This window comes from Loxodonta africana, chromosome 8 (assembly GCF_030014295.1).
Source record: "Loxodonta africana isolate mLoxAfr1 chromosome 8, mLoxAfr1.hap2, whole genome shotgun sequence".
Taxonomy (NCBI): Eukaryota; Metazoa; Chordata; class Mammalia; order Proboscidea; family Elephantidae; genus Loxodonta; species Loxodonta africana.
The window spans coordinates 88,360,589-88,387,958 of NC_087349.1; the positions used below are offsets into that span (position 1 = coordinate 88,360,589).

The 27,370-nt window shown below is 37.9% G+C and overlaps 1 protein-coding gene across 1 annotated transcript in view; it reads right to left on the reverse strand.

Annotated features, from left to right (window-relative positions):
* Nucleotides 1–27,370, reverse strand: part of HIBADH (3-hydroxyisobutyrate dehydrogenase) — a 126,616-nt gene that overhangs the window by 85,035 nt on the left and 14,211 nt on the right. The window contains exons 2-4 of the mRNA XM_010587203.3: nt 25,804–25,964; nt 11,381–11,490; nt 8,596–8,717 (exon numbers count right to left, since the gene is read on the reverse strand). Coding sequence (XP_010585505.1) covers nt 8,596–8,717; nt 11,381–11,490; nt 25,804–25,964 — 393 coding nt within the window. The remainder of the gene's footprint in view (nt 1–8,595; nt 8,718–11,380; nt 11,491–25,803; nt 25,965–27,370) is intronic.

A 27,370-nucleotide genomic window follows, 5' to 3' on the forward strand; every position in this document is an offset into this window, starting at 1 on the left:
TATCTCCTTAACTACTGCTCTGCCATTTTAGTTTTTTGATTGCTTGTTTGTTTTCCTTCATAGCACTTATTACTGAAATTATTTTTGTTTATTCACTCTCTCTATCCTTTGCTAAATCATAAGCTATACAAGACAGAAGACTTTGAAATATCTTTAAAGGCCAAACCCCAGCGCCTAGAACATACCTAGCACATAAAAGCACTCAATAAATGTTTATTGCATGAAAGGGAGAGTGAAGCACGCTCCCTGTACTCAAGTTGCTGCCAGTACAAGAGAAGATTAGATAAGAGTGTATGATGAGAAAACAGTACATATAACTACAACCTTTTTTTTTTTTTTTTTTTAACATATGAGGTATTTCATTAAAGCCAGAAATGCAGACCTTAATTTTTAGAGTTATCTTCTCTTTCTAAAAAGTGTCAGGTTCTCCCTAAATCCAAATGAACTTCTTTTAAGTTCCTTATTAACAAAAGCACAGCAAAAAAAAGTGAAACGAAAGGTGGTAGAGAATTATACGAAAATAATCAATTCCTTTTCTTCCTTGCTTAAAGAATATTTACTAAAGAACTATCAGATCTAATTCCAAATTCCACTGCTTCCCTTGGGATGTTACTGAGCATCATCTATAAGGTTTCCAGTTGATCTTTTAAACAGAAATTTTCCTTTTCCAGATCTAAAAGTCTTCGTGTTGCACCAGAATCAGTTATATAAATCAAATTGGTGTTTCTCCCTCTCTTTCTAAATATCCCTAAAGCTGAATATTCATAATGTTTTCACTGGCTATTTTTTTTCAGAAGTAGACTGCCAGGTCCTTCTTCCTAGTCTGCCTTAGCCTGTAAGCTCAGCTGAAGCCTGTCCACCACGAGTAAGCCTGCTGGTATTTGAACACAGGTGGCATAGCTTCCAGACTTTGGATTACGGCGCTGGCAAAAAACAGTGAATATACCACGGACTGCCAGAAGAATGAACAACCCTATCTTGGAAGAAGTACAGCCAGAATGCTCATTAGAAGCGAGGATGATGAGACGTCTCACATAATTTGGACATGTTATCAGGAGGAAACAATTCCTAGAGAAGGACATCACGCTTGGTAGAGTAGGGGGTCAAAGAAAAAGAGGAAGACCTCAATGAGACAGGTTAACACAGTGGCTGCAACAATGGGCTCAAACGTAACAACTCTGAGGATGGCACAGGACCGGGCAGTGTTTCGTTCTGTTGTACAAAGGGAGGCTATAAGTCAGAACAGACTTGATGGCACCTAACAACAACAACAAAGCTGAATATGAAACAAAAGTCAAAATAGGCACCAAATGTGGGTGTAATGAGCACAGTCTGACCAAAGTAAGCAGTGCCCCTAAGAGGCGCATGAGAGAAAAGGATGTTTGTGCTAAAGAATATGACATAAACTGGCAACAACACCAACAATAACCAAAAAATTAGTGTATGGTCACATACATATGTGTACAGACACGTATGTACACAGGTAGGTACAGGTATGTACACATGTGTGCAGTTACAGATACTTCTCAGATATAACCGAACACCTTGCAAGATTGGTTTTCTGGGTTTGAAAGCTTAGGACTTAAGTCTCATGGGACAACTCAGTCAATTGGCATAACATAGTTCACAAAGTTCATGTTCTGCATCCTACTAAGGTGAGTAGTGTCTGCAGTCTTGAAAGCTTGCGAGCAGCCATCTAAGATACAACTATAGGTCTCTACTCATCACGAGCAAAGGAGAAAGAAACCAAAGACTCAGACAAGAAACGAGTTTACACAGCTAATATCTTACATGAGCCATGGCCTCATTTTCCCTGAGACCAGAAGAAACTAGATGATGCCCAGCTACCATGACTGACCATTCTGATTAGGGCCACAGTAGAAAGTCCCTGACAGAGTGGGAGAAAAACATGTACTAGAATTCAAATTCTTAAAAAGTCCAGACTTACTCGACCAGTTGAGATTAGAGGACTCCCTGAGACTACCGCCCTGAGATACTCTAAACTTTGAACCGTAACTATCCCAAGGTCGCCTTTTAGTGAAGTAACAGATTAGCATACAAAATTAAGGATATTACCTATGAATACAGTGCTGCATTAAAAAACCAACTATATGGGACCAAAAGGTCAACAGGTACTCTAAAACAAGATGAGAAGATGAGGAAGCGAAAATAGAACAACCAGAACACAATTAAAGAGAATGTTGACACGCTGTGAAAAATGTAACTGATGTCACTGAACAATTTGTATAGAAATCGGAACCTAATTTGCTGTGTAAACTTTCACCCAAAACAATAAAATATTATTTAAAAAAAAGAAGTCAAAATAGGAATCAATGGCCAACCCAGACAGGGCGGTGTTTATCTACAATGGCAGCACGCCTCTGGTGAAAACCAAACGGAACCGAGTGTAATCGAGTCGATTCCAACTCAAAGCGACCCTACAGGACAGGGCAGAACTGCCCCATAGAGTTTCCAAGGAGTGCCTAGTGGATTCGAACTGTCAAACCTTTGGTTACTAGCCATAGCACTTAACCACTACGCCACCTGGGTTTCCTGCCCGTGGTGAGCAAACTGTTAATGAGCAGTCCCCTTCTGGGAATACTACTGTATTCCATTATTTTCACGAATTATTATGGCATGTTCTCCTAAATCCTAAATGCCTAAAGCAAGGACTTTCTCTTTAAGTTCTTCTGAATATTATTCTACTTCTCCTACCTCACCCCACTATTTTATCTTAACTATACTCCCCAACAAAAGAGTAGACTAGGGACCAGCCATTGGGGTGGATAAAACTGTTAGAATGGGGTTATCAGTAGGCAACTGCTATGAAAAAGAAAGAGGGCCACCCTCAGAAGGGACTGAGGGAAAAAGCTATTACAGAGCATGGAAAGAACCCAAGGTTGAATTAGGAGACTAGATCAGTTTACAAGCTGGAGAGCACTGGACAAGTCACTTAACGTCTTTGGACCTCAATTTTGCCATCGACAAAATAACAGAGTCGAACAGTACACAACAGAATCCAGTTTGTTCTGTAAACCTTCATCTAAAGTTCAATAAAACAAAAAAATAACAGTGTTGAATTATTACTAAGGTCTCTCCTAATAAAAAAATTCAATTTTAAGAGCAAAAGAGAAACTTAAAGCTAGACATACTATTTAAGCCCTGTAGTCCGTGAGAATACCACAGCTAACTTTTATTGAATTTTTACCAATTTCTTTTCTAGATCTTACTAAATGATATGAGTATCTCATACCAGCCCGCCAGCGGTAGCTACTTAGATAGCATTTAATCAAACATTTTCCTTTATAGTCAGAAACACAGAGATGTATGTCAAGAAACAGTTTATAGCAAATACAATAACTCTTCTACATTGGCATGAAAATAAAACCTCACTTTAGCAACTTAACTTTGGCACTAGAGTTGGCCTTCATGCTAACTGCATTATAATAATTCTTCAAAAGTGTTTATAACATTTATATTAAATAAACAGATGTGCAAAAATATTGCACACTGATACTATAAATAACGTTAAACATATATATTGTTGTTGTTGTTAGGTGCCGTCGAGTCGGTTCTGACTCATAGCAACCCTGTACAGAACCGAACGAAACACTGCCCAGTCTTGCGCCATCCTTACAATCATTGTTATGCTTGAGCTCATTGTTGCAGCCTCTGTGTCAATCCACCTCGTTGAGGGTCTTCCTCTTTTCCACTCCCCCTGTATTCTGCCAAGCATGATGTCCTTCTCCATGGACTGATCCCTCCTGACAACATGTCCAAAGTATGTAAGACACAGTCTTGCCATCCTTGCTTCTAAGGAGCATTCTGGTTATACTTCTTCCAAGACAAATTTGTTCGTTCTTTTGGCAGTCCATGGTATATTCAACATTCTTTGCCAACGCCACAATTCAAGGGTGTCAATTCTTCTTCAGTCTGCCTCATTCATTGTTTCATAATTATGAAAATATCAATTACATTGGTTGTATCTGTTATCTATTGCTGTACAAGACCCACCTCCAAAATCAGTGACTTTATTTGGTCACAATTCCATGGGTGAGCAATTTAGCCTGGGCTAGCTGGGCAGTTCATCTGCTCATCAGGTCTGAGGTCCCTAACTTGGCTGCAGTCATCTGGTAACTCGACTGGGGCTGAATAGTTTAAGATGGTCTCACGCCAACACTTGGTGATAGGTACAACATGTCTCTAGCAGGCTAGCCAAGTCTTTTTTATGTGTCAGCAGAAGAGTTCCCGGCAAGAAGAGAGGGCAAGCCTCAGTGTACAGAGTACTTCAGAAGCATTTCCTTGTGTAATATTACCTAACGTACCACAGGCCAAAGCAAGTCACATGGCCAAGCCCAGACCCAATGTGGGGAGTAGACACCGGGAGGTATGAGTCATCAGGGGCCTTTACTGTAACAGTGTACTACACTGACTATTAGATGTCTTAGCCAAATAATGAGAATGATTTTACCATTTAAAAGACGTTCTTCCATTTAGCGATCTTTATTTTCCTCTCATAATAAATTAGAACTTTATAGAAAATAGTATTTCCTAATATAGTGGAATATGAAACAAAGAACATCACGCTAGCCTTCAATTCTGCCATGGACCAACAGTGTAATCTTTTTTTTTTTTTTTTAATTGTACTTTAGATGAAGGTTTACAGAGCAAACTAGTTTCTCATTGAACAATTAATATACATATTATTTTATGACACTGGTTGCCAGCCACACGACATGTCAACACTCTTCCCTTCTCAACCTTAGGTTTCCCATTTCCAGCTTTCCTGTCCCCTCCTGCCTTCTCATCCTTGCCCCTGGGCTAGCATGCCCATTCAGTCTCATTTTATTTTATGGGCCTGACTAATCTTTCACTGAAGGGTAAACCTCAGGAGTGATTTCATTACTGAGCTAAAAGGGTGTCCAGGGGCCATACTCTAAGGGTTTCTCCAGTCTCTGTCAGACCAGTAAGTGCTTTTTGTTTTGTTTTGTTTTGGAGTTAGAATTTTATTCTACACAACAGTGTAATCTTGAGGTAAGCTACTGAACATCTCTGGATTCTACTTCCATACTTGGTAAAATCTTCGATCTGTTACTACATGGGCTGATAAATGGATACAGAAGTGATTCTTTTTATTATATTTCCCAGAATAGTAATTAGCAGATGGCACTAGTTTTTTTTTTTTTTAGAAGGAAAGGCTAGACTGGGGAAACCAATCGCTTGCTCAAAATCTATAAAATTTTAAATTCGTCTGGGTTTAAAAACTTCTCTTTAAAATGCCAACCACATTTCTGGTACATATGTACATAAACATTGGTAAAATGAGAATATCACCACTTGTCCTGTCTATCGCACATGATTATTTTTCCAACTGAACTCATTCCAAGTTTTTAAACATTTACCAATACTATGTTTCAGGCATTGTGCTGGGAAAACAGAGGCTAAAAAGACATACTTCCACAATGTATAAGAATGACAGTAATAATTGAAAAAAAAAAAAAGGAAATAATCCAATATACATAACAATAGAAAGGATAAATAAAGTTTGATGTATTTATATAGAAGAATACTACACAGTAGTTAAAATTAATGAACTACACATTACAACTATGTGATGGTAATATATCTTATGTACTACACAAGGGCATCTGGCCAAAAGAGTGAGTGGGGGCTGATATTCAACCCATACTCTGCTTACCAAGCCACAAACCCTGACACAGGGCTACATCTGTCTGGAGAAAGGAGTGCCTTTTTCTTTACACAAAGGTGCCTTCTGCTCACCTGAGAGACTGTTTCAGTGCAGAGAAGGTGCCTCTTTCTAATTCTCACAGAGGCAGTGAGTGGGCCAGGGGCCCTGAAACAACATGGACGAAATCTCAGGAACATAACATAGCATGAAAAAGCAAGTCACAGAATATACTCATTATGATTCCATTGCTATAATATTTCAAAGTATGTAAAATAAACTACTGTTCAGAGACAAAAACTTCAGATTAAACTATAATCATGCAAATGAGACACAAAATTCAGGATACTAGTCACCTCTAACTAAACAGAGAAGAAAACAGGATCAGGGAGAAGCACACAAGAACTTTAAAGATTCTGTCTCTTAAACCGGGTGAGGGGTACAAACAGTTATGTATATTGGTTTCAGGATAATTACAATAGTTCAAGCATCACTGATGCTTCTGAATTTTAAAAAAAGGTCATATAGAACTTAAATAAAATTGTATTATTTGTAATAAATCAGATATATAAAGGAGCCACTATGGAGTAGATTTAGTAAGTATCAAAATGAAACCTGGGAAAAACCTTCAATCTGTTACTACATGGGCTGATGGAATGATACAGGAGTGATTCTTTTTGGAAAGGCTGGACTGAGGGAACCAATCACTGGGTTTAAAAACTTCTCTTTAAAATGCCAACCACAGTTCTGGTCCATACGTACATAAACACGTAAGTACAGTATGTTCCCATTTATATTTTTAGAATAGTATTGCATTTGTATGCATCTATATATAAATACATACGAATGTATTTATACAAGATAGAGGACACACGAGGGGTGTGGGGAGAAGGATAAAAAGCAGGGAAATTTCAAGGTCTTCACTTCGATTATCTCAAATATTCCCATGGCTAGTGAAAACAGAATCTCTGCACAACTGTGGACCCATCTTGGGTATCTAAAACTATTTCACTAAGCCATGCTTTTCCCACATCCCTTTTATTTAATTTTATTTAGTTAATTAACAATTAATAATTTTTAAACCAGCCTATTTAACACGCTGGAAGTTTCCTCTATTTTCTTTTAATCGAGAGAGTGGAGCCATTTTTAACCTACCATGTTAAAAATATAAAAATAATACCTATGAGAAAACTAATACAAATTAGCTTCTATTAAATACTGGCCACTCTCATAATGATCACATGTCACTAATAAGTTATCACGAACCATCACTACTCTAAAGCTTTCAAGCTACAGCACAGTACAGATTCAGGCATATTCACAAAATAACATTAGTATTTTTACACTAAAACTACAAACCAAAGTTTAAAAGTAGCTTAATAAGAATAAGGGTAATTTCAAAGTTTTCTCACAAATAAGACTGTACTTTAAAAGAAAAAATAAAATTAAAAAATCAAATGGTATTCTTCATCATGAAGTGTTAATTTCAGGCTGTACTCTTAAAGCAAAAGAAAAAAAAGATTAACCAAACAGCAAGATCATATGCACCATACCAATTTTCAAATCCAACTGAAGAAACATTCTAAGAAGACAGAATTGTCCAGCTTATTAATTTCATACTAAAAAAGCTACATCAACACCAAACTTACAACTGCTTATTGGTATTTTATGATCAAAGTGCTTATGCCACATTGTAAAATCTTTGCATCTAAATCCTACTTTACCAATTTAATATAACAATCAGAAAACTCAGCAATTATTTACACCTCCAAATATGGCCTGGGATATAAAACACCTTTACAACAGGACAATTCAATTCCTTATGAAAAATTAAAAGAGTTATTATATTTTGTTACTTTTTAATGTCCAAGACCACAACTGGAATACAATTGCTATTCCACTGTCTATTGCTATACTGCTACAATTACATACATATATATATATTACCTGATTACATATTAATTTTGGAAAAATTGGAAATTATTGAAAATCATAAGACCTATAATACTGCCAATCTCAAATTTAATACTTGACATAATAATAAACTTTTACATTAACTGTAAAAGTTTACAATAATATTATAATATTATAAACTTTCACACTAATTATAAAAGTTTATTAGAATATCTCCATGTCCTCTATTGAGGTAACAACATGGTTTTTAAAGAATGTTAATACAGTGAATCATATTTATGGGTTTTCTATTAAGCCATCTCCACATACATGAGATAAACAAAACTTGGTTTACCGTTTTATTTCTTTTATACATGGCTGGATTTGGTTTGCTAATATAGTTTTTTTTTTTTTTTAATTTTTACTTCTATATTCAGACTGAAATAGACCTACAGTCTTTCTCTTTCATGTTTTATTGGTTTAAGTACCAGGATTACGCAAGTCTTGTAGAATGAGTTGGGAAACAAATCCTTTTTTTTTCTATTGTCTGCAAAAGTTTGTACAAAATTGAGATGATCTGCTCCTTGGATTTTGGTAACACTCACCTTTCAAATCATCAGGGCCTAATGTTTCCTAAGTGAAAAGATGTTTTTCTTTTTTTACGACTGCTTCAATTTCTTAAGTAATTACAGGATTATTTAAGCTACTTACTTCTTGAATCACATCTGACACGTTTTTGTAGGAATTGATCTATCCCCACTCGCAGCAATTTGGACAAAAGACTCACAACTCTTCAAGGCTGACATTGTTTTATCTGAATTCAGAACCAGGAATTTATTTACCTTGCAAATACTAAATAACACAAGTCAGTTTTGTTTTGTTTTTGTATTTAGTAGGAAATTGAGAATCTTGCAACAGGTCTAAAAATAACTGGAAATATCCCCTGTACCACAAAACCATCATTGCTACTTTTGACAAACAGAAGTAGGTATGTAAGTATTTCAGCTACCACTTACCACCAGAAACAGGGGCATCCATGAAAACTGCTCCCATTTTCTCAACTTCTTTAGCCAATTCTTTTGCAACTGCAGGATCGATAGTGCTGGAATCTATTAATAATGAGCCTTTCTTCACGTTCCTAAGTATATTAATAAAAATATTTATGGTTTATAACTCTGAATAAACATTTCATGTATAATTACCTACAGAATCAGAATCTATTAAAAGCTGCCAGATATCAAGAAAGTCTTTGGTTTAGTATCAAAAACATTATTAGTACTGGTTGAAAATCTCATTCATTTTCAGATCAATTAATTACAGCTCAAGGCAAACCCAAACTCTTTCAAATAAACTGAAAAAAAAAAAAATCTATCTATTAAAGCTACAAAAAAAAGACCCCACCTAATTAAAGTTATATGGTATAAATTCTGCTTTCAGGTGAAGTGCATACTACCCGTGATGATAGAGGTAAAGCTAAAATGTTAGCAATTTAAAACACCTAGTAACTTAAAAAAGGCTATTCAATAGGATTGAAATGTTTGTAAAGTAGCTGTCTTTAAAAAAGTAATTTATTTGTCTTTAACAAATAGTACTGCAAATGTCATTTCCACCAGGTAGAACGAACATAAGCAACTGGAATCGAGCCTCTTGCTTCAGGATGGCATATTACTCTTAAACTGCCAACTTTTTAGAGACAAAATAAGACAACTGACAGGTAGAAAGGAAAATATACAAATGAACCTGGAAATCTCACAGCTAGATCACATCTTTATGTTCTTAATGGTATATATACATATCATAAAGAGTATTTCCCTAAATATATATCATATGTCTTTTAATCATATTTTACATCAATATTTCAATGGCATTTCAGTAGTAAAACTTTTTTTGTTTGTACTGTAAGTACAGAATATATTCCTAGAAGGTTCCCTTATAATCTGTAAGGCAGTGCCTATCTTCACTGACAAAGAAACTCTGACCTAAACTATAATTTATTTAGAGGGCTATGGCTAACCTTTAATTTGAATTTCCCAAAGTTTTTACTAGAAATATACTAACCCAGATAACATATAATCATAGTTATGATTGGAAAAGTAAAACTGAACATAAATACTGAGGGGAGAGGGAATAAAGACTACTAAAAATGGAAGTAAAATCCTGTGATAGAGAAAAATAGAACACAAGGCTGTTTAAACAATAACTTCAGACACATGAACTGATCTGGTTCAAATACAACGCCTGCATACATTCCACAGAAAAGAAACAGCATGCTCGATACATGAAATCCCACTTTACATAACCTAAAGAGTAAGGATTAAGTTCACCAGCCTTCTGTGATATTAATATTTTAAAGATCTTAAATCTTTAAGAGAAATGGGAAATTGTCTCAAAAATTACACATGTATCGGGAGCGGGGAAACAATCCTGGGGAATATAAAGAACCACCCATGAGAAGCAAATTATAGTTCAATGTAAAGCCAAACTCTTTCAAAGCACTCCCTGGCCAAGACTGTTCTGGTAGCCAGCTACCATATTCCTGAGTAAAGGATATTAAAAAATGGAGGCCTGTGTCTTCACACAAGTTTTTAGCAACTTTTCCCTGAGGCCAAAATTGGAAGAGACTAGGTAATGAGGCAGCAACACTTCTCAGGACCACACACACTGTGGGCCTGCAAGTTTTATCCAAAATAAGTGTTTTCAACCTTCCTTGGAATCTAAACATTTATCTTATCAGTTTTCTGCCTAATATCCAAGTGTCTTTTGCTTCCAAGTTTGTTAGTTTTCCAAAACAATTCAATTCCTAAAAACCTCGAATTCCATGTACTAGTTTCATGAAATTAAACACTTTCTTTTAGTCCTTCATGAGTTTATAGGGCCTATCAATTTGTTCTAGCTCTGTTAAAATTCCACAACAAAACCAGGTCAAAATCGAACAGTAAAAACAGAAAATTAAGTTGGGAATTCAACTACTGTGATCTTAACATAACCATAAATAAGGGTGTATCAATAAGCAGCAATTAACCAAAAGATTTTCAGAGCCAAGTAAAGATAGGTACTGGCTAGGAAACTCTGGCCTAAAGTATATTTTACCTAAAGAGCTACTGTTAACCTTTAATTTGAACTTCCCAAAGTTCTTGCTACAGATGTACTAACCCAGAGAACATACAATAACTTCTAATTATACAGTAAAACCTGCAAAAGCTGGAAACTGTATAAGGCGGAAACCTGTCAGAGAAGGAAAACTCAAATATTTTCCCCTAATAGATAGCAACAGAAAAGTGGTAAGCTGTACCTGTCAAAGGCAGAAAACTCACAAGACCAGGAAAAACAAGGCAGTCAAGCGTAGTTACAGCTCTCACAGGTTTCACTGTATAATAAAATATTAAATAATGGTGCTGTCTCCAAAGTTTCATTTTGTTTTTCATAGAAACTTTTTCCTGAATTTCCATAAACGGTAAGAAAATTATGCATATATAATGGTTATACAGTTTAAAACTCAACCTTTAAAAATCTATTCAACACGTTACCAGTGAAAGGGTAAGTTTAACGCAAAGGAGCTAAAGGGAAAAAAACAGGAGCAAAAAAATTTATTCCCAAAAATGGGTAAGTGGAAGAAGAACATAGTCACATAAAAAAAATATATACTTTAGTGAAAAAACAAACCCTTTATAATGAGAGAGAAACCACACCAGTCACTTTACAGAAAAGGTTTAACAAACACAACTGAAATTTTCTAATAGCTCCAACAGATGTACAATTCATGAACTATCATAACAATATTCACAGTTGAGAAATACATACTTTAGAATTCCATTTGCTCCAGAATAAACTTCTATTGCATTAATACTGGTGGGCAGCATTGTAATAATTCTGTCAGCTTTTTCAGCTACATCTGCTGGGGAAGACACTACCTTAAAAAAAAATTGCAAAGGCACATTATTTAAACAGAAAGGTAAGCAACTTCTAGAACACAAGTGGGACCAACTTTTTATGCATGCCTATAACATGACAGTGAATACAAACTAATACTTGTATGCAAATGACCAAAAAACAAAAGTTCACTGCCTAAAATAAAAAGTTCATTTCTTATACACATACAGATGCCATTTCTATGCAATCAAATCTAGTGTTTAAAGAGTGTGAAGGGAGCTGAGAGGGAAAGGGCAGAACCCAACAGTCCTGGGAACAGACACGTCTCATGGGTTCCTCCAGTCTGGATTCTTAAACAGCATACTTGCTGGTACGTGCTTTGGCTATGCAAAACATTCTAGTACAACAGGGCTGGTAGCCCAACTAGAGGATTCACGAGTAAGTTGGTGGGCAGCAAAATCCCCTATCAAAATACCTCAAACCCCAATCTCTACCATCCTCCAGTCTCTATTTTCAGACCAAAAAATATATATATAAACCCATATCAGAAAAGGTCAGGACAGGGATTCTGGGAAGACGGCGGCATGAGCAGGTCTAATATTCCAATTCTCCCCACAAAAGCAACAAGAAAAACAACTAGAAGCCCATATTCATCCCTGTGAGAACTCTGAAATGGTAGACAGAAGGATCACAGCAAAGAACTGCAAGCTGAATAAAAATGAGGACAAATCTCATAAGTTTATTGCAGTATTTAGCGCTGTCAAAAGCACTATATTCGGGGTGAATTGAGAGAGCTAACACCTTGTAAAATTCTAATGTCCTGCCTCCAAAAAAAATAACTAAGCACAAGAAAATAAAATAAAAAACTGAAAATGATGGCGTGCTCAAGGGAGTAGGACAAAGGGCAAGAAATTGTACTTACGGGAGCCTGAATAGTGAACAGTTGAGAAGAATATGAAATAATATTAAACAAGCTCAAAGAACTAAAGGAAAACACAGACAAAGAAGGTCAGGTCAAGGACATGGGCACTTCCTGCAGTGACTGTGAGCACCACCATGAAGGCTGGCGGTATGAGCTACCAGAACTCATGTGAAACTATTTATACAAGATAGACTTAGGACGAGGCATCAAGGTACTCTCTCGTTTTAAACCCTCACTTTCACTTCAGTAATGAGCATGAGCATACTATAAAGTTGTTGTCTGTCCTCCGTGCATGCACATGTGGGTATATGCACTCTCATTCATATCTTCCCCTCCCCAACTCGCCTGCACTCTGTCTCACACATACACCTTGATACAGTTGGCCAGCCACTCAGCAATAGAGGAGGTCACGAGAGAGAGGGAGTTCATTCCTTGATTCAAATTCTCCTTTAACAGAAAGAATCCATCATCCCAATCTTCATAAAAAATCCTCTAAAGTCTTTTCTCTCAATGCAAATCAAAACTACAATGAGATACCATCTCACTCGGACATTACTGGCATGAAACAAAAAACAGAAAATAACAAATGTTGGAGAAGTTGCGGGGAAATTGGAACTCTTGTGCACTGCTGGTGGGAATGCAAAATGACAACCACTTTGGAAAACAATATGGTGCTTTCTTAAAAAGCTAGAAATAGAAATACCAAGCAATCCATCAATCCCACTCCTAAGAATATATCCTAGAGAAATAAGAGCTGTCACACGAATAGACATATGCACACCCATGTTCATTGCAGCAGCATTCACAATAGCAAAAAAGATGGAAACAACCTAAGTGCCCATCAACAGATGAACGGATAAACAAACTATAGTACATACACACGACAGAGTACTATGCAATGATAAAGAACAATGATGACTCTGCAAAGCATCTCACAACATGGATAAATCTGGATGGTATTAGCCAAGTGAAATAAATCAATCGCAAAAGGACTAATACCGTATGAGACCACTATGACAAAAACATGAAAATGTTGCCACACAGAAAGAAACAATTTCGATGTTTAGGAGGGAGGCGAGGGGTGGAGAGGGAAAAACACTAACTAGATAGTAGGTAAGTGGTAACTTTGGTGAAGCGTAAGGCAGTACACAATACTGAGGAAGTTAGCACAACTTGACTGGCGCAAAGCCACAGGAGCTTCACAGATACAGCCAAACGCCTTAAGAGACTGAGCTACTGGGCTAAGGGCTGGAGACCATGGTCTTGGGGGCTATCTAGCTCAACTGGCATAACATAGTCTACAAAGAAAATGTTCTACATCCGACTGTGGTGAGTATCGACTGGGGTCTTAAAAGCCTGCAAGCAGCCATCTAAGATACATCTACTGGTCTCATCCCAGCTAAAGCAAAGGAGAATGAAAAAGACCAAAGACATAAGGGAAAGATTAGTCCAAAGGATGAATGGGCCACAAGTACCACAATCTCCACTAGACTGAGCCCAGAACAACTAGATGGTGCCCAGTTACGACTACCGACTGCTCTGGCTGGGATCATAATAGAGGGTCCCAGACAGAGCGGGAGAAAAATGTAGAACAAAATTCAAACTCACAAAAAGAAACACCAGGCCTGCTGGTCTGACAGACTACAGAAATCCCAAGAGTATGGCCCCTGGATATCCTTTTAACTCAGTACTGAAGTCACTCCTGAGGTTCGCCCTTCAGCCAAAGATTAGACAGGTCTATAGGGCAATAATAACAGGCATGAGGGACGTGCTTCATAGTTTAACCATGTGTATGAGACTAATGGGCACACCAGCCCAAAAGCAAAGACAAGAAGGCAGGAAGGGACAGGAAACCTGGACAAATGGAAACAGGGAATCTGGGGTGGAGAAGGGGAGAGTATTGACACATCAAGGGGCTGGCAACCAATGTCATAAAACAAACTGTGTATTAACTGTTTAATGAGAAACTAACTTGCTTTGTAAACCTTCCCCTACATAAAAATTAAAACAAACAAACAAAAGAAGTTTAGGGGATCCCGGGAAGGCACCAAACACCTGGAGATCATGTGGAGAAGAAAAAGAATTTAAATTTATACTGTGGAAGGGAATGGAAGATGTGGTGGGATTAGGTAGGGAATACAACAAGGTTTACAACATGCTGAGGGTGAATGCTTTCAATAAAAAACTGAGCCATGGTCAGAAAACAAAAATAATAACAAAATAAAGTCTTCTCTCTTTATTTAAAAAAAGACAAAGGACCATCAGGCAGATAATTGAAGGTTTCTCCATAGAATAATTTATATACATATTAGAAACTGAACATATTTTCTATTAGAAAATGTGAAGTGACATGTAGGCATCTTAGGAATGGGAATGCCTCTGCTTATCATGTGGAGGAAGTTTACATGACATTTTTTGTCTTTGATGTGCAGTTGATGAAAGCGAAACAATAGGGAAGCCAAATATAGTATGTAACCTAAATATTATGAGCTTGAAGAACTTACATTTCAATTTTCCATAAGAGACTACCAGTTTCTAAATCGAATTCTAGATAACTGCAGTTTTAACATAAAGCAATTTAACATCATTCTATAAAATTTCAGACAAGTATTTTAGCACTTTGCATGTGAACAGGGTAGGAAATGATATAAAACTTGTCAGATCCTAAAACAAAAGATACTCTCTTTCAATACTTGCTTCAGAAGGCAATGCAGGCTCTTAAGAGTCTACAATGAGGTACATTCAACATGTATATTTTGATATATAATAGGGACTTGCCACAAATAATTCAGGGAGGGGAAAGGTTTTTTTCTGTTCCAAAGAAATACATGTTACATGAAAACCTTTCCTATGCTCAAATACTGAGATTCAGAAAGAGGCAACAATACCTAGTTTTACTCAAGAAAAACAAAGGTCAGTAAGATGAGGAAATAAGAAAAAGTCATTAACGGTCATAATTCTCTACTCCTAGACTGTATTAAGAATAAAAGTTACTTAAAGGGCTTTATCTGTTCATTCCTTACACAAATAAGGTTAAAAAAAAAAAAAAAAGCAAAAACCCATTGCCATGGAGTTGATTCCCACTCATGGCCACCCTACGGGACAGAGCAGAACTGCCCCACAGGGTTTCCAAGGAGTGGGTGGTGGATTCGATCTGCCAACTTTTTGGTTCACAGCTGAGCTCTTAACCACTGTGCCACCAGGACTCCAAATAAAGTCAACACAATGCAAAACAGTGGTGTATGTCTCAGTGGCCTTTCGTCTCACTGGCCTTTCCTTCTATTGCAGCTCCAACTCTCTAGATCTTTAGGGACCACAGTAAGCTGTGGGGTCTAAAAGTCAATTTCAGAGATTGTCTTAGACCCTTACATTTGAAGGAAATTCAATTCCATCTAGATAACTCTTTGAGAGGAGCCCTGAGGGACACCAACAATTAGGCCACAGATCTAAGGGTGTGCCACATCTCCAATCTTCTCATGCCCCATGAACTGGCAGTTCCAAGTCATGCAACTGCCAAGTTCATGGAGTTACCAATCAGCCCCCCGCATTCCCAGCATCTGCTTGAGATGCTTGGGTTGCCAGGGTACTGCTAAACCTTCAATTATACAGGAAAGCAATGTCAAAGCTCACAGGCCTGAAAAAAACACACAATGATAGTGATAGCTGGAATGTCACCACTGTGCTGGCCACTGCTCTGTCTAATGACTATATACATTTGGTAAGGTATATTAATAGTCTCTAATTTGTAATACAGAAGGCATGTTTATTAGACAGAGAGACATGTGTCCAGCTACTCAAATAATCTTGCTTTTGATATGAATTCAAGACTGAAATAATTGACTAATAAAACTTGGCCAAGGCTCAAAAGCTGGGGGAAAAACACAAACCTCATTACCAGTTTGACACTAACCACAAAAGCCTTTAGGAGCCAAATTAATTAGAGTCATTTCGATTACATTTGCTAATTGAATGGATAAGCAAAGACAGCATGGATTAGTGAAAAGAACACTAATTTGGGAAGCTAGAGACCCAGGTTTAGTTCCAGCTCTGCCGTTAAGTCATGTGTGATTTTGTGCAAATCACTTAACCTCTTTGGTTTCAGTTTTCCAGTCTATAAAATAAGAATAGTGATTTGGGTTACTTTTAAAGGGTTTCCACCTCCAACGTAGAAAGGAAGCTAAGGAAAAGAAATTTATTTCCCATATACAGTAACAATAAGTTCTTTTGTTGTTGTTAGTTGCCAACAAGTCAACAACCCATGGTAACCCCATGTGTGTCAGGATAGAACTGTGCCTCACAGGGTTTTCAATGGCTGATTTTTCAGACGTAGATAGCCAGGGCTTTCTTCCAAGGTGTCTCTGGGAGGACTCTAACCTGAAAACTTTTAGTTAGCAGCTGAGCATCTTAACCATCTGCAGTACCTAGGGACTCCACAGCCCGTGAAAAGAGACTGATGAGACAGGAAGCTTCTGCAATAACTCAGTACAAACGTACAATAATAGCAGGACTCCAACTGTGCAGGTCTTCTATACCCCCACATCTGTGGACAGTCACTGACCTGCTGGTCTGGGCCATGGCTCTGCTCTGATTGCTGGGTCTATCCCAGACAGATCTCTTGCCAATTCCAATTGTCTCATTCTTCAGCTATTATGAATTAAAATGACTCCACTTTTTTCTATTAGCTCGATTTTGACTACAGGAGATTGGCTGTCTTGTATATCACAATATCTAAAGTCTTTAAGAATTCTTACAGCCAGTTTCTCTGGATTTAACTTTGATTCATCTGCACGCTAATATGCATCGATGGCACATGTGCAATATAAAGAGTAGGGGACTGGATAGATTAAAGACAAAATCTGCTTTGCTGCATGGGGCAGAGTCGGTCAGCAGGGTCAAGAGTATTCTGAGGAAACTGTACTTCCTTTTTTATATATACAATGGAAGGAGACAGCCATTAGCGTGGCTGCTTTATATAAAGAGAAATTCTTGCTGCCTCTTCTAGACAGAACAGTCACGTAAGTCAAGTTCAGCATTGATTCCAAGTAAACCAGCCAGATGGGTAACAGAAACTTGCAAAGAAACAAGATTAAAGTGACCTTGTTAAACTTGCCACTCCTCTGTTTTTAAATCTTTCCAAGTAGAAAAGCAGTTACTTCAAAATTACACTACACTTGAAAAACTGACAAAAACATTTTGTGCCTACATCTTGAAACATTTGGCCAACAATGATGGAACCCACTCAGCAACAGGCTTTTAAAGTTCTCATTTAATAAGACCTGAATAGATGCCAGATTATATCTTGGGAGAATCACTTAACGAAACATGTTTAGCCTTACAACTCAGGAACCACAAAATGGTTTCCAAGTTTTTAAAGAAAACACAAAAGAAAAGAGAATCTAATTAAGCCTAGTTCAACCAGAAAGCTCACACAGAAAGGGTGCATACTTCCCCACATTTCTGGCACAGATCAAGAGCAACTCCAAGGAAAACCCTAGACAATCAACATGAGACACAGTCACTTGCCCTTGACGCTAAAGCTTAAAAAGAGAAATCAGAATCTTCCACAGAATAAAAGTGGGACAGAAAAGACAGTACACCACAGATTCTTAAGCAGGGATGACATCAAATCATGTTTCTTCTAGTTTGGTGTTAATTTCTATCATAAAGTAAGAATAGTGGTTTTGGTTATTTCATTTAAAAGTATGTCTACAAATCTTATCCAAGGCACTCTGGATTTAGTGACTCAGCCAACACAGTAGGGGGTGTGTGTGTGTATGCTGGCGGGAAGAATGAAGATTTAAAAACTATAGGTACAATGGTAGCCCTGGTGGCATAGTGTTTAAGAGCTACAGCTGCTAACCAAAAGGTCAGCAGTTTGAATCCACCAGCCACTTCTTGGAAACCATAGGACAATTTTATCGTGTCCTATTGGGTCGCTATGAGTCAGAATTGGCTCAAAGGTAACAGGTTTAGATTTTTTTTTTTTTTTTTTAAATAGGTACAATAGCAACAGCAGCAGCAGCAGTAGCAGTGGTAGTAGTACTAGCAGCAGTAATAGCACTTTCTATGTACCAGGTGCTCTAGGACTACAAGGAAGGTACTCTTATTATTCCATTTTATAAGACAAGAAAATTTCAGCAGAAACGCTAAATAATGTATCTGAAGTCACACAGCTAACACGTGGCAGGGCAGAGATTTGAGTCCAGGCAGTCTGGTTCCCAGGTTTATGTTTTTAACTACTATATTCACAATTTATTGAGTCAACATTTCTTATATATGAAGGCCCGATAATTATCACTGATTACCTGCTTAGAAGAGATGCTAAAAGTTGAAATGCTACACTGTAGGTAAAACCTGAGTTTTCAACAACAACAAGGATATAACAAAGGGATGCTGAAAGAAGAATATCCAATGTTTTTACAGAAAGGACCACAAGTGAGAAATTTAACCAATATAAACGTCCTATCAGAATACGCTAACGTTCAGAGGCATAAATAAGCTGATTAAAAACAATCATATAAAACATACCTAATATGTCAGTTTTTATTTCCTTCACAATCCATTTAGTATTTTCTAAGTTCTACTAGTCAGAACTTAAAGAAAAATCTCCAGGGTCATAGCATTCATTCTAAAGTACTTCTTCATCTGGAACTCTGGGTGGCCATCTTGTACCTTGAGGGGAGGGAGGAGCCTGCCTGAGGAAAGAAGAGCCAAGACTCTGACAGGAGCCAAGTCAGCTTATATCCGTGCTGTTAAATTCAGTTGTGCCTGAGATCAGACCATCTGCCAACTCTTCGGTTAATAAAACAATAAATCCTCAATTTTTGCTTTGAAAAAAAGACAAAGTACTTCTCAAAGGAGACTTCTGAGGACCTTTAGAACCAGCTTCCTGTTTTTGATCCAGGTATGTCTGTTTCAATACTTTTTCTTCCTGTAAACTCCCCCACTGAAAGCACAGCTGACATTAGAAATCAAATAGCCAGCCTTTCTGTAGTCTTCTTTTTTTCGGGGGGGTGGGGGGGATGTATTTTCTTTGGCTGACACTTCATCAGTGAAACTTGACATGGCAAACATAGGGGGGGACACCTCTCCTTAAAACGTTAAGAATGAACTCAAATATACCTTGATTTTTTTTAACCCTTAACCCCTTTACTGCACTACTGTGCACAATGGGAAGTTTTAAGATTTTCACCTACATTTTTCCATTCCATCCCAAGTCTTGTCCTTTGTCTTATATTTTCTTTTTTACACAACATTGAAAAAAAAAGCTATAAAATAATTACATTGACAGCTCTGTTTACAATAGCAAAAAGCTGGAAGCAACCAAGGTGTCCATTAAGCGATGAATGGGTAAATAAATTGTGGTATATTCACACAATGGAATACTACGCATCGATAAAGAACAGTCACGAATCTCTGAAACATTTCATAACATGGAGGAACCTGGAAGGCATTATGCTGAGCGAAATTAGTCAGAGGCAAAAGGACAAATATTGTATAAGACCACTATTATAAGATCTTGAGAAATAGTAAAAACTGAGAAGAACACATACTTTTGTGGTTACGAGGGGGGAGGGAGGGAGGGAGGGAGAGGGTTTCTTATTGATTAATTAGTAGATAAGAACTGCTTTAGGTGAAGGGAAGGACAACACTCAATACATGGAAGGTCAGCTCAATTGGACTGGACCAAAAGCAAAGAAGTTTCCGGGATAAAATGAATGCTTCAAAGGTCAGCGGAGCAAGGGCGGGGGTTCGGGGACCATGGTTTAAGGGGACTTCTAAGTCAATTGGCAAAATAATTCTATTATGAAAACATTCTGCATCCCACTTTGAAATGTGGCGTCTGGGGTCTTAAATGCTAACAAGTGGCCATCTAAGATGCATCAATTGGTCTCAACCCACCTGGAGCAAAGGAGAATGAAGAACACCAAGGTCACACGACAACTAAGAGCCCAAGAGACAGAAAGGGCCACATGAACCAGAGACTTACATCATCCTGAGACCAGAAGAACTAGTTGGTGCCCGGCCACAATCGACGACTGCCCTGACAGGGAGCGCAACAGAGAACCCCTGAGGGAGCAGGAGATTAGTGGGATGCAGACCCCAAATTCTCATAAAAAGACCATACTTAATGGTCTGACTGAGACTAGAGGAATCCCGGCGGCCATGGTCCCCAGACCTTCTGTTGGCACAGGACAGGAACCATCCCCGAAGACAACTCATCAGGCATGAAAGGGACTGAACAGTGGGTGGGAGAGAGATGCTGATGAAGAGTGAGCTAATTATATCAGGTGGACACCTGAGATTGTGCTGGCATCTCCCGTCTGGAGGGGGGATGGGAGGATAGAGAGAGTGCGAAGCTGGCAAAATTGTCACGAAAGGAGAGACTGGAAGGGCTGACTCATTAGGGGGAAAGCAAGTGGGAGTACGGAGTAAGATGTATGTAAACTTATATGTGACAGACTGACTTGATTTGTAAACGTTCACTTGAAGCTCAATAAAAGTTAATAAAATAAATAAATAAATAAATACATTGACATTTTATTATATCAGAACTTATTCATTCAAATTAATGTTACCTTTTAAAGTAGCACTCTTAGGAAATCACACTTGTTCAAATGACACTGCCACTGTTTAAAACAATTTTAAGCTGCCAACACAAATCATTTATCAACGAATATTTTATCTTATGATAACAAGATACTTCCCCACAGGCCCAAAGCTTTTTTACCCTTTATCCTTCCCAAGTTTGATACTCTCCTATCCTCCCTTGCTGTTTAGAATCAATACTCAAGGACCCCTTAGAGTCAAGACAGTTAAGGGAATCAGAGATGGGAGGTAGGAAAGAGGATACCGTCTTCCAGGCTTGCCTCCGCAGTGTAAACTGACAGACCTTTCCCTAGGCTTCCCACAGAACTTCGCTCACAGTGTGGTGGGGGCAGGGGTGGGAGATGCAGACAAGAAGGCAGGGCAAAGGGAGCTCTCTAAGAGCCAGAGATAAGGCAAGTCTTCACTCCTCACTAATCTGGTAGGGCAGATACCCAGAACCCATCTTCTTTCCTTCTTCACATCTACTTATAAATATATCGTAAGGAAGAGGGAAAAGAGGAATACCTGGTAACAGAGTCTGTCCTAAAGAACCTTCAAATTTCAATCCAGGAATCTTAGAGACATTTCATGACTTTCATTTCAGACTCCATCAGTTCTGTTAGTGAGTGAGCAAGAGTATTTACAGTATCTCTGTAATTCCTTACCAAAAATGAAATGACTCCTAACAGTAACTTACTATTCTTTCCTCCTCAAACACTGCCTCAGCACTTTGTAATATTCAAACTAAAAATTCAACAGAAACTTCCTTGTAATATTATTTGGGCTTGCCACTTAAGGACTGAAACCACATTCAACTCAACATGCTTTATTCTCAGAATACGAGGTGGACTGCTAAGCATATGGTAGGTACTCAGCCTATATCTGATGATCTAAAGTAAAAATCTCTAGAAACCTGGAGATTGAGGCTCTACTTTTCAAGACATTGCTCCTTTGTCCCCATCCTTCATCTGGATAAATACTATTTATTCTTCTACTGTCTAAACGTCTTTTCTTCAGAAAGAACTTTCCTAACTGCCCCCTCACCCAATGTAACACATACTTTGTTATTAAAAACCAGTAAGACTATTTTTTTTCTTTAGACTTAGCACTATTTAGAATCATACATTTGTGTGCTTTGATAGTTTAAAATCCTCTCCACCGGCCTCAAAGGCAAGGACTGTGACATTTTGTTCTGGGCTATATTCCCAGTGCCTGACACATAGAAAGTACCCAAAAGCATTAGTGAATTAATAAAGGTCCTATCCTCTGTTTTGCTAAGGAATTCTATAGTGGCCTTAACCCACTGGTATCAAATTAATAAAAAGTAATTTTTCTTCACAAAGAGAGGGAAGACTCTGACATTATGTCATTTGAGTGGAGAGGCAAATAGGTATATACAGCAGATGGGAAACTTAGCCTTACAGGAACTAACTATACGAACTTATAGCTCACACTTACATACAGTTTAAGTACCGAACATTATTTTAATGTTTGTCCCAAACACTCAGGAGCCCTGATGGCACAGGAGTTAACACCGGGCTGCTAACCAGAAGGTCAGCAGTTCGAACCCATCAGCTGCTCCGTGGGAGACAGATATGGCAGTCTGCTTCGGTAAAGGTTTGGCCTTGGAAATCCTTTGGGACAGTTTTACTCTGTCCTATGAGGTCACTAAGAGTCAGAATCGACTCGACAGCAGTGAATTTTTTTTGTTGTTGTTATTCCACTTTTTAAACTCTACAATATTAACTCATTTAATCCTCACAACAACCCTATAAGAAAGGTACCATCATTACCTTCATTTCACATGTGTAGAAACTGAGATACAGACACATTAAATAACCCACCCAAGATTGCATGGATTCTAAATGATGAAGGCAGATTCCAAACCTATGCATTCGGAGATTCCCAATACCAGCTCCTGCAACTTATTCGATCTTCCCAAAAATGAATTTTTTTTTTTTAATTCCAACAAATGGCGGCAGAACCTCACATTAAAGGAAAAAAGTGGGAGTATGTGATCAGTGATTTGACATTACTAATCCAAAAAGAATCTAGGCACTTTACGACAGATAACAGAATCATCAAGAAAGAGACACACACACACTCTCTCTCTCTCAAAAATGTTTCACCCATTAATTTCGTTAATTAGTGATTATGTATAATGTAATTAAAAGAACCTAAGGCTCCAAAGTCAATGACAGACCTTTGTTCAGATCGTGGCTCTTGCCATTCACATCACAGCCTTGGGGATGTTATTTAACTTCTTCAAGCATCAACTTCCTGATAATACTTCCGTTGCAAAGTTAAAATTAGATAATGTATCTAAAATATTGAACACAAGATGTCATACACAGTAGGTGCTCACTAAATATTAGCTTCTTTTCTCTCCCTTTAAAATGTAATGACCTCTTTTCACTCTGGGATAAGCTTTATTCTTAAATTAGCTGTCCTTCACTCCTAAGTAAAATCAGCAATACTAAAGAAATGGGAGTTTTGTCGGGGCACAGAGGTAAGAGGGGTAACTTTAAAGTATGAAGCAGCTCAGGCAAAGTATCAGAAAGCTCTGGGTATCTGGGAAGAAGCAAAATAGAGATTAACAAAGGGGTGATGATCATCTCCGTTGCTCCACAGGCAAGCTGTAAGCATGACAGACTTGGAGGAAAGAGTTATGGCATCAGTAAGAATTTGCAAGGCCATAAACTTTTGCTTTGCCCGTCTAAAACAGAGCAGTCTCCATTCAATTCCTACCACCCCCTTACTGGGACAGGATGGATGATGAAGAGAAATAAATCCACATGATTTAATATATATATCTATATTCTATATAGATAAATTGATATAGGTGAAAATCTCTGGAACATTACTCCCCAAAATGCCAAAGAATTATAATATTAGTTTGGTTAAATTCTAAATTTATCTTTAATTGAGGATATTTTTGTTGAGAGACTTACCACCAGTAGTTACTCTTACAAATAATTATATAAACCACTGTAAAGTCTAAACATCAAATAGATGTTTTACCCTCAAAAATAATATCCATCTCCTCAAAATAACTACAAATTGATTCATCCCAGACTGAATATCAACTCTACATGCTTTCCATTCCTGAAGACGGTAAAAGGCCACCTTTCCCAGATTCTCTACTGAAACAAAGAACTGATCAAATCTCCCCAACAAGCCTAACAAGAGGCTGAGCTACTTAAGGTCATCTGAATGCCTGCTGGACTGGGATACAGTGTCAGTATCTGTACAAGTGCCTGATGCACTCAGCTGCTAGCTAAAAGGCTGGAGGGTTAAAGTTCACAAAGGGGTGGAGATCAAGTCCACCCGGTGGTGCCTTGGAAGAAAGGCCTGGCAATCTATTTCCAAAAAAATTAGCCACTGAAAACTTCATGAGTCAGAATCAACTCTATGGTAACTGGTAAGGTAAAGAATGGGCATAAGCGGATACAACCTTCCCTGCAAAAGTTCCAAGACCACACTCACATCCTCGTGCAACACTGCCACCATCTCTTACAGCATACAACCTAGGGAAGGAGGTACAGATATCTGGGTCTGCAGATGGTGTCTCTCCAAGTTACCTAAACCTGCTCTTTAAGTACTGCACTCCTCAGTATTTAATTTGAAGTTTATCATTCAGAAGTCAACTGTTAAAATTTTATTTTTCCTCTCTTCTTTTTCTATATGTCTCACGAATTTTTTTTCAGTAGTCTCCCAGCTGTGGGATCACATTCTATCCTGTTATGACTCTATAACTTGTACAAAAAGAATCTCTCTCATATCTAGGCAAAAGGAAACTCTAAATTCAGTTACTGATACATGGTCTCTTGCCATCTGAGTTGCTGATAAAGTTTAACAAATCCAGACGATTCAAAACTAAACCAGCAAGTGTTATCATGAAACATGATATACTCTAGCCCTAAAATTCCTGAAACATGAATGACAGCCTAAAGAGAGAACATTAAAGATCTAACAGAACTCTGTACTTCATTATAACCAACACTTATTCACAGGATGCTGCCATACGATATTTACAAAGAATATTCACACGTATTTTCTCATTTGAGTCTCATAACCTAATAATGCAGGCTGTCGTCATTCCCATTTTACCAATGAAGACAAAAACTTGCCCCCAGCAAGACAGCAGGTATCTGAGCTGAAGCTCAAAGGTAAGCTTTCTATCTCTAAACCTATTCTTGTTCTAAAACAAATTATGCCTTTCAATAAATGGGAGGCTATCTCACCAAATCATCTGCTTTAGCGGCACAGTAAGAAAGTTACCGTCTCAGAAAAACTGATAAAGAGCCAAAGCAAGTCCATCTCACCAAACCTGGGGAATCTCCAAGTCACTTGCCAAAGAGTGTTGTTGTTGAGTCATCCCCTAAATTATGGCAAACTTATTACACAGAGAATTGGATTGTTGTGATCCACAGAGTTTTCACTAGCTGATTTTGGGAAGCAGATCACCTAGTCTGTCTTAGTCTGAAAGCTCCACTGAAACCTGAACAGCATCACAGCAACATGCAAGCCTCCAATGACAGATGAGGGGTAGCTGTGCTTGCAATGAGTGGGCTGGGAAATTAGCCCAGATCTCTCACATGGAAGGAAAAAACAACTGCCCTCATGGCAAAGGATAGACCCCCTCAATATACGATGTTCTCCCCTGGTGTATACCAGGATGTTAGATGAATGTTTAAAAAATAAAAATAAAAGAGAGAAATAAAATTAACAATGAATTAGACTTACAACTCCACCAAGTATACTTCTCTCTAAAAAGCTTATTTGAATGTATATTCATTTTTAAAAATCAAAATCTAAAACAAATGTAAAGAAAAGGCCTTACCTGTTCACCTTGATCTTGAAACTCTTTACATGCATCAGGGAATACATCATAAATGACGAGTGGATAGCCATGTTTTATGAGATTTTTTGCCATTGGGTTCCCCATGTTGCCCAGTCCGATGAATCCAACTGGAGTCTTAGAAGCCATTGACCTAGAACACACTGATTTCAATATATTACTTTCAATCAGGGTAGACAACACTTTTTAATTGTAAGTATTAAGTTAATCGTTATTTAGATGGTTTCTACAAAAGAATTTTTAAAAGGCTAGTGTTGTGTGAGGGATTGCTTTTATATGGCCTATCTTACCATGATTTTGTAACGCCCACCAAATGACTGGGTAGAACTATGCAAATAAGGTGCTTGTGGCCCACCAAGGGGACTGAATAACTTGCTAATAATGTAAATAAAGTACATAGCACCCTTGTGAGGGTGAGACCATGCAAATCAGGTACATGGAACCCTAACAAGGGAATTGATCAGTTTTGCCATCCCACTAGGCTTAAAGGGAGACATGGCGGGGCGGGGGGAGGAAAAGCTGAGAGTCTGCTTCGCAAGACCACAGGAATCAGAACAGCACGAGACAGCTGCTGTGGAGCTTGCTGACCCACGGGTTTAAGAGGTGTAACGCTTGCCCAAGAAGGCCTCCAGCAGGCGGAGCCTGGCGGCAGAGGGTGAGAATAAGCTGTCCTGATTTAGGAACTGCGTCCTGAGTTGTTGTTCCTGTTACTTTCAAGTTGATCCTGATCCTGAGTTGTGCCCTGTTTCTTTCCTAATAAACCGCTTAACTGTAAGTACAGTTCAGGAGTTCTGTAAGATGTTGCAGCGAATTAATAAACCCGAAGACAGGAGGGAGAGTACTGAGGGGAGGGTGAATAGTTGATGTTAGAGATGATGGAGTGGTACAGCAGTTTGGAAAAGTTGGACATTTGGGACATCTTTAACCTTCACTTCATAGAAACCAGCTTTTGCTGATCCTTATCAAAGAGGTTATTCATTTAGCTAGTTTTAAACTAATGACCTAATCACATTTAAACTATCAACAACGTACAGGCTGACTTACTTCTAATTACAGTATTTAGTTCCCCTAGGACACACTTTTAAAATTTGAGGCAGTCTCTCCTCTGTTTCCTACAGTATCCCTTTACCACTTTTCACAATAAACTTAATAATTTTATAATTTATAAAACACCTATTATGGTATTCTTGATGCCTCATGTCTATATTATCTCCTTAAACAATGTATAAAAAAGACTGAAAGTAGCTCAAGAATGCTGACACACGGTGAAAAGTGTAAACAATGTCACGGAATAATACATATACCCACTGCCATCAACTCAATTCCAACTCATAGTGGCCTTACAGGACAGAGTAGAACTGCCCCATAGGGTTTCCAAGGAGTGGCTAGTGGATTCAAACAGCCAACCTTTTGGTTAGCAGCCTGGGCCACCAGGGCTCCAGAATAATACGTATAGAAATTATTAAATAAAAACATAATTTGTTATGTAAATATTCTCCAAAATCACAATAAAATATTAAAAAAAAAAAAAAAGAGTTCATCATCTTTC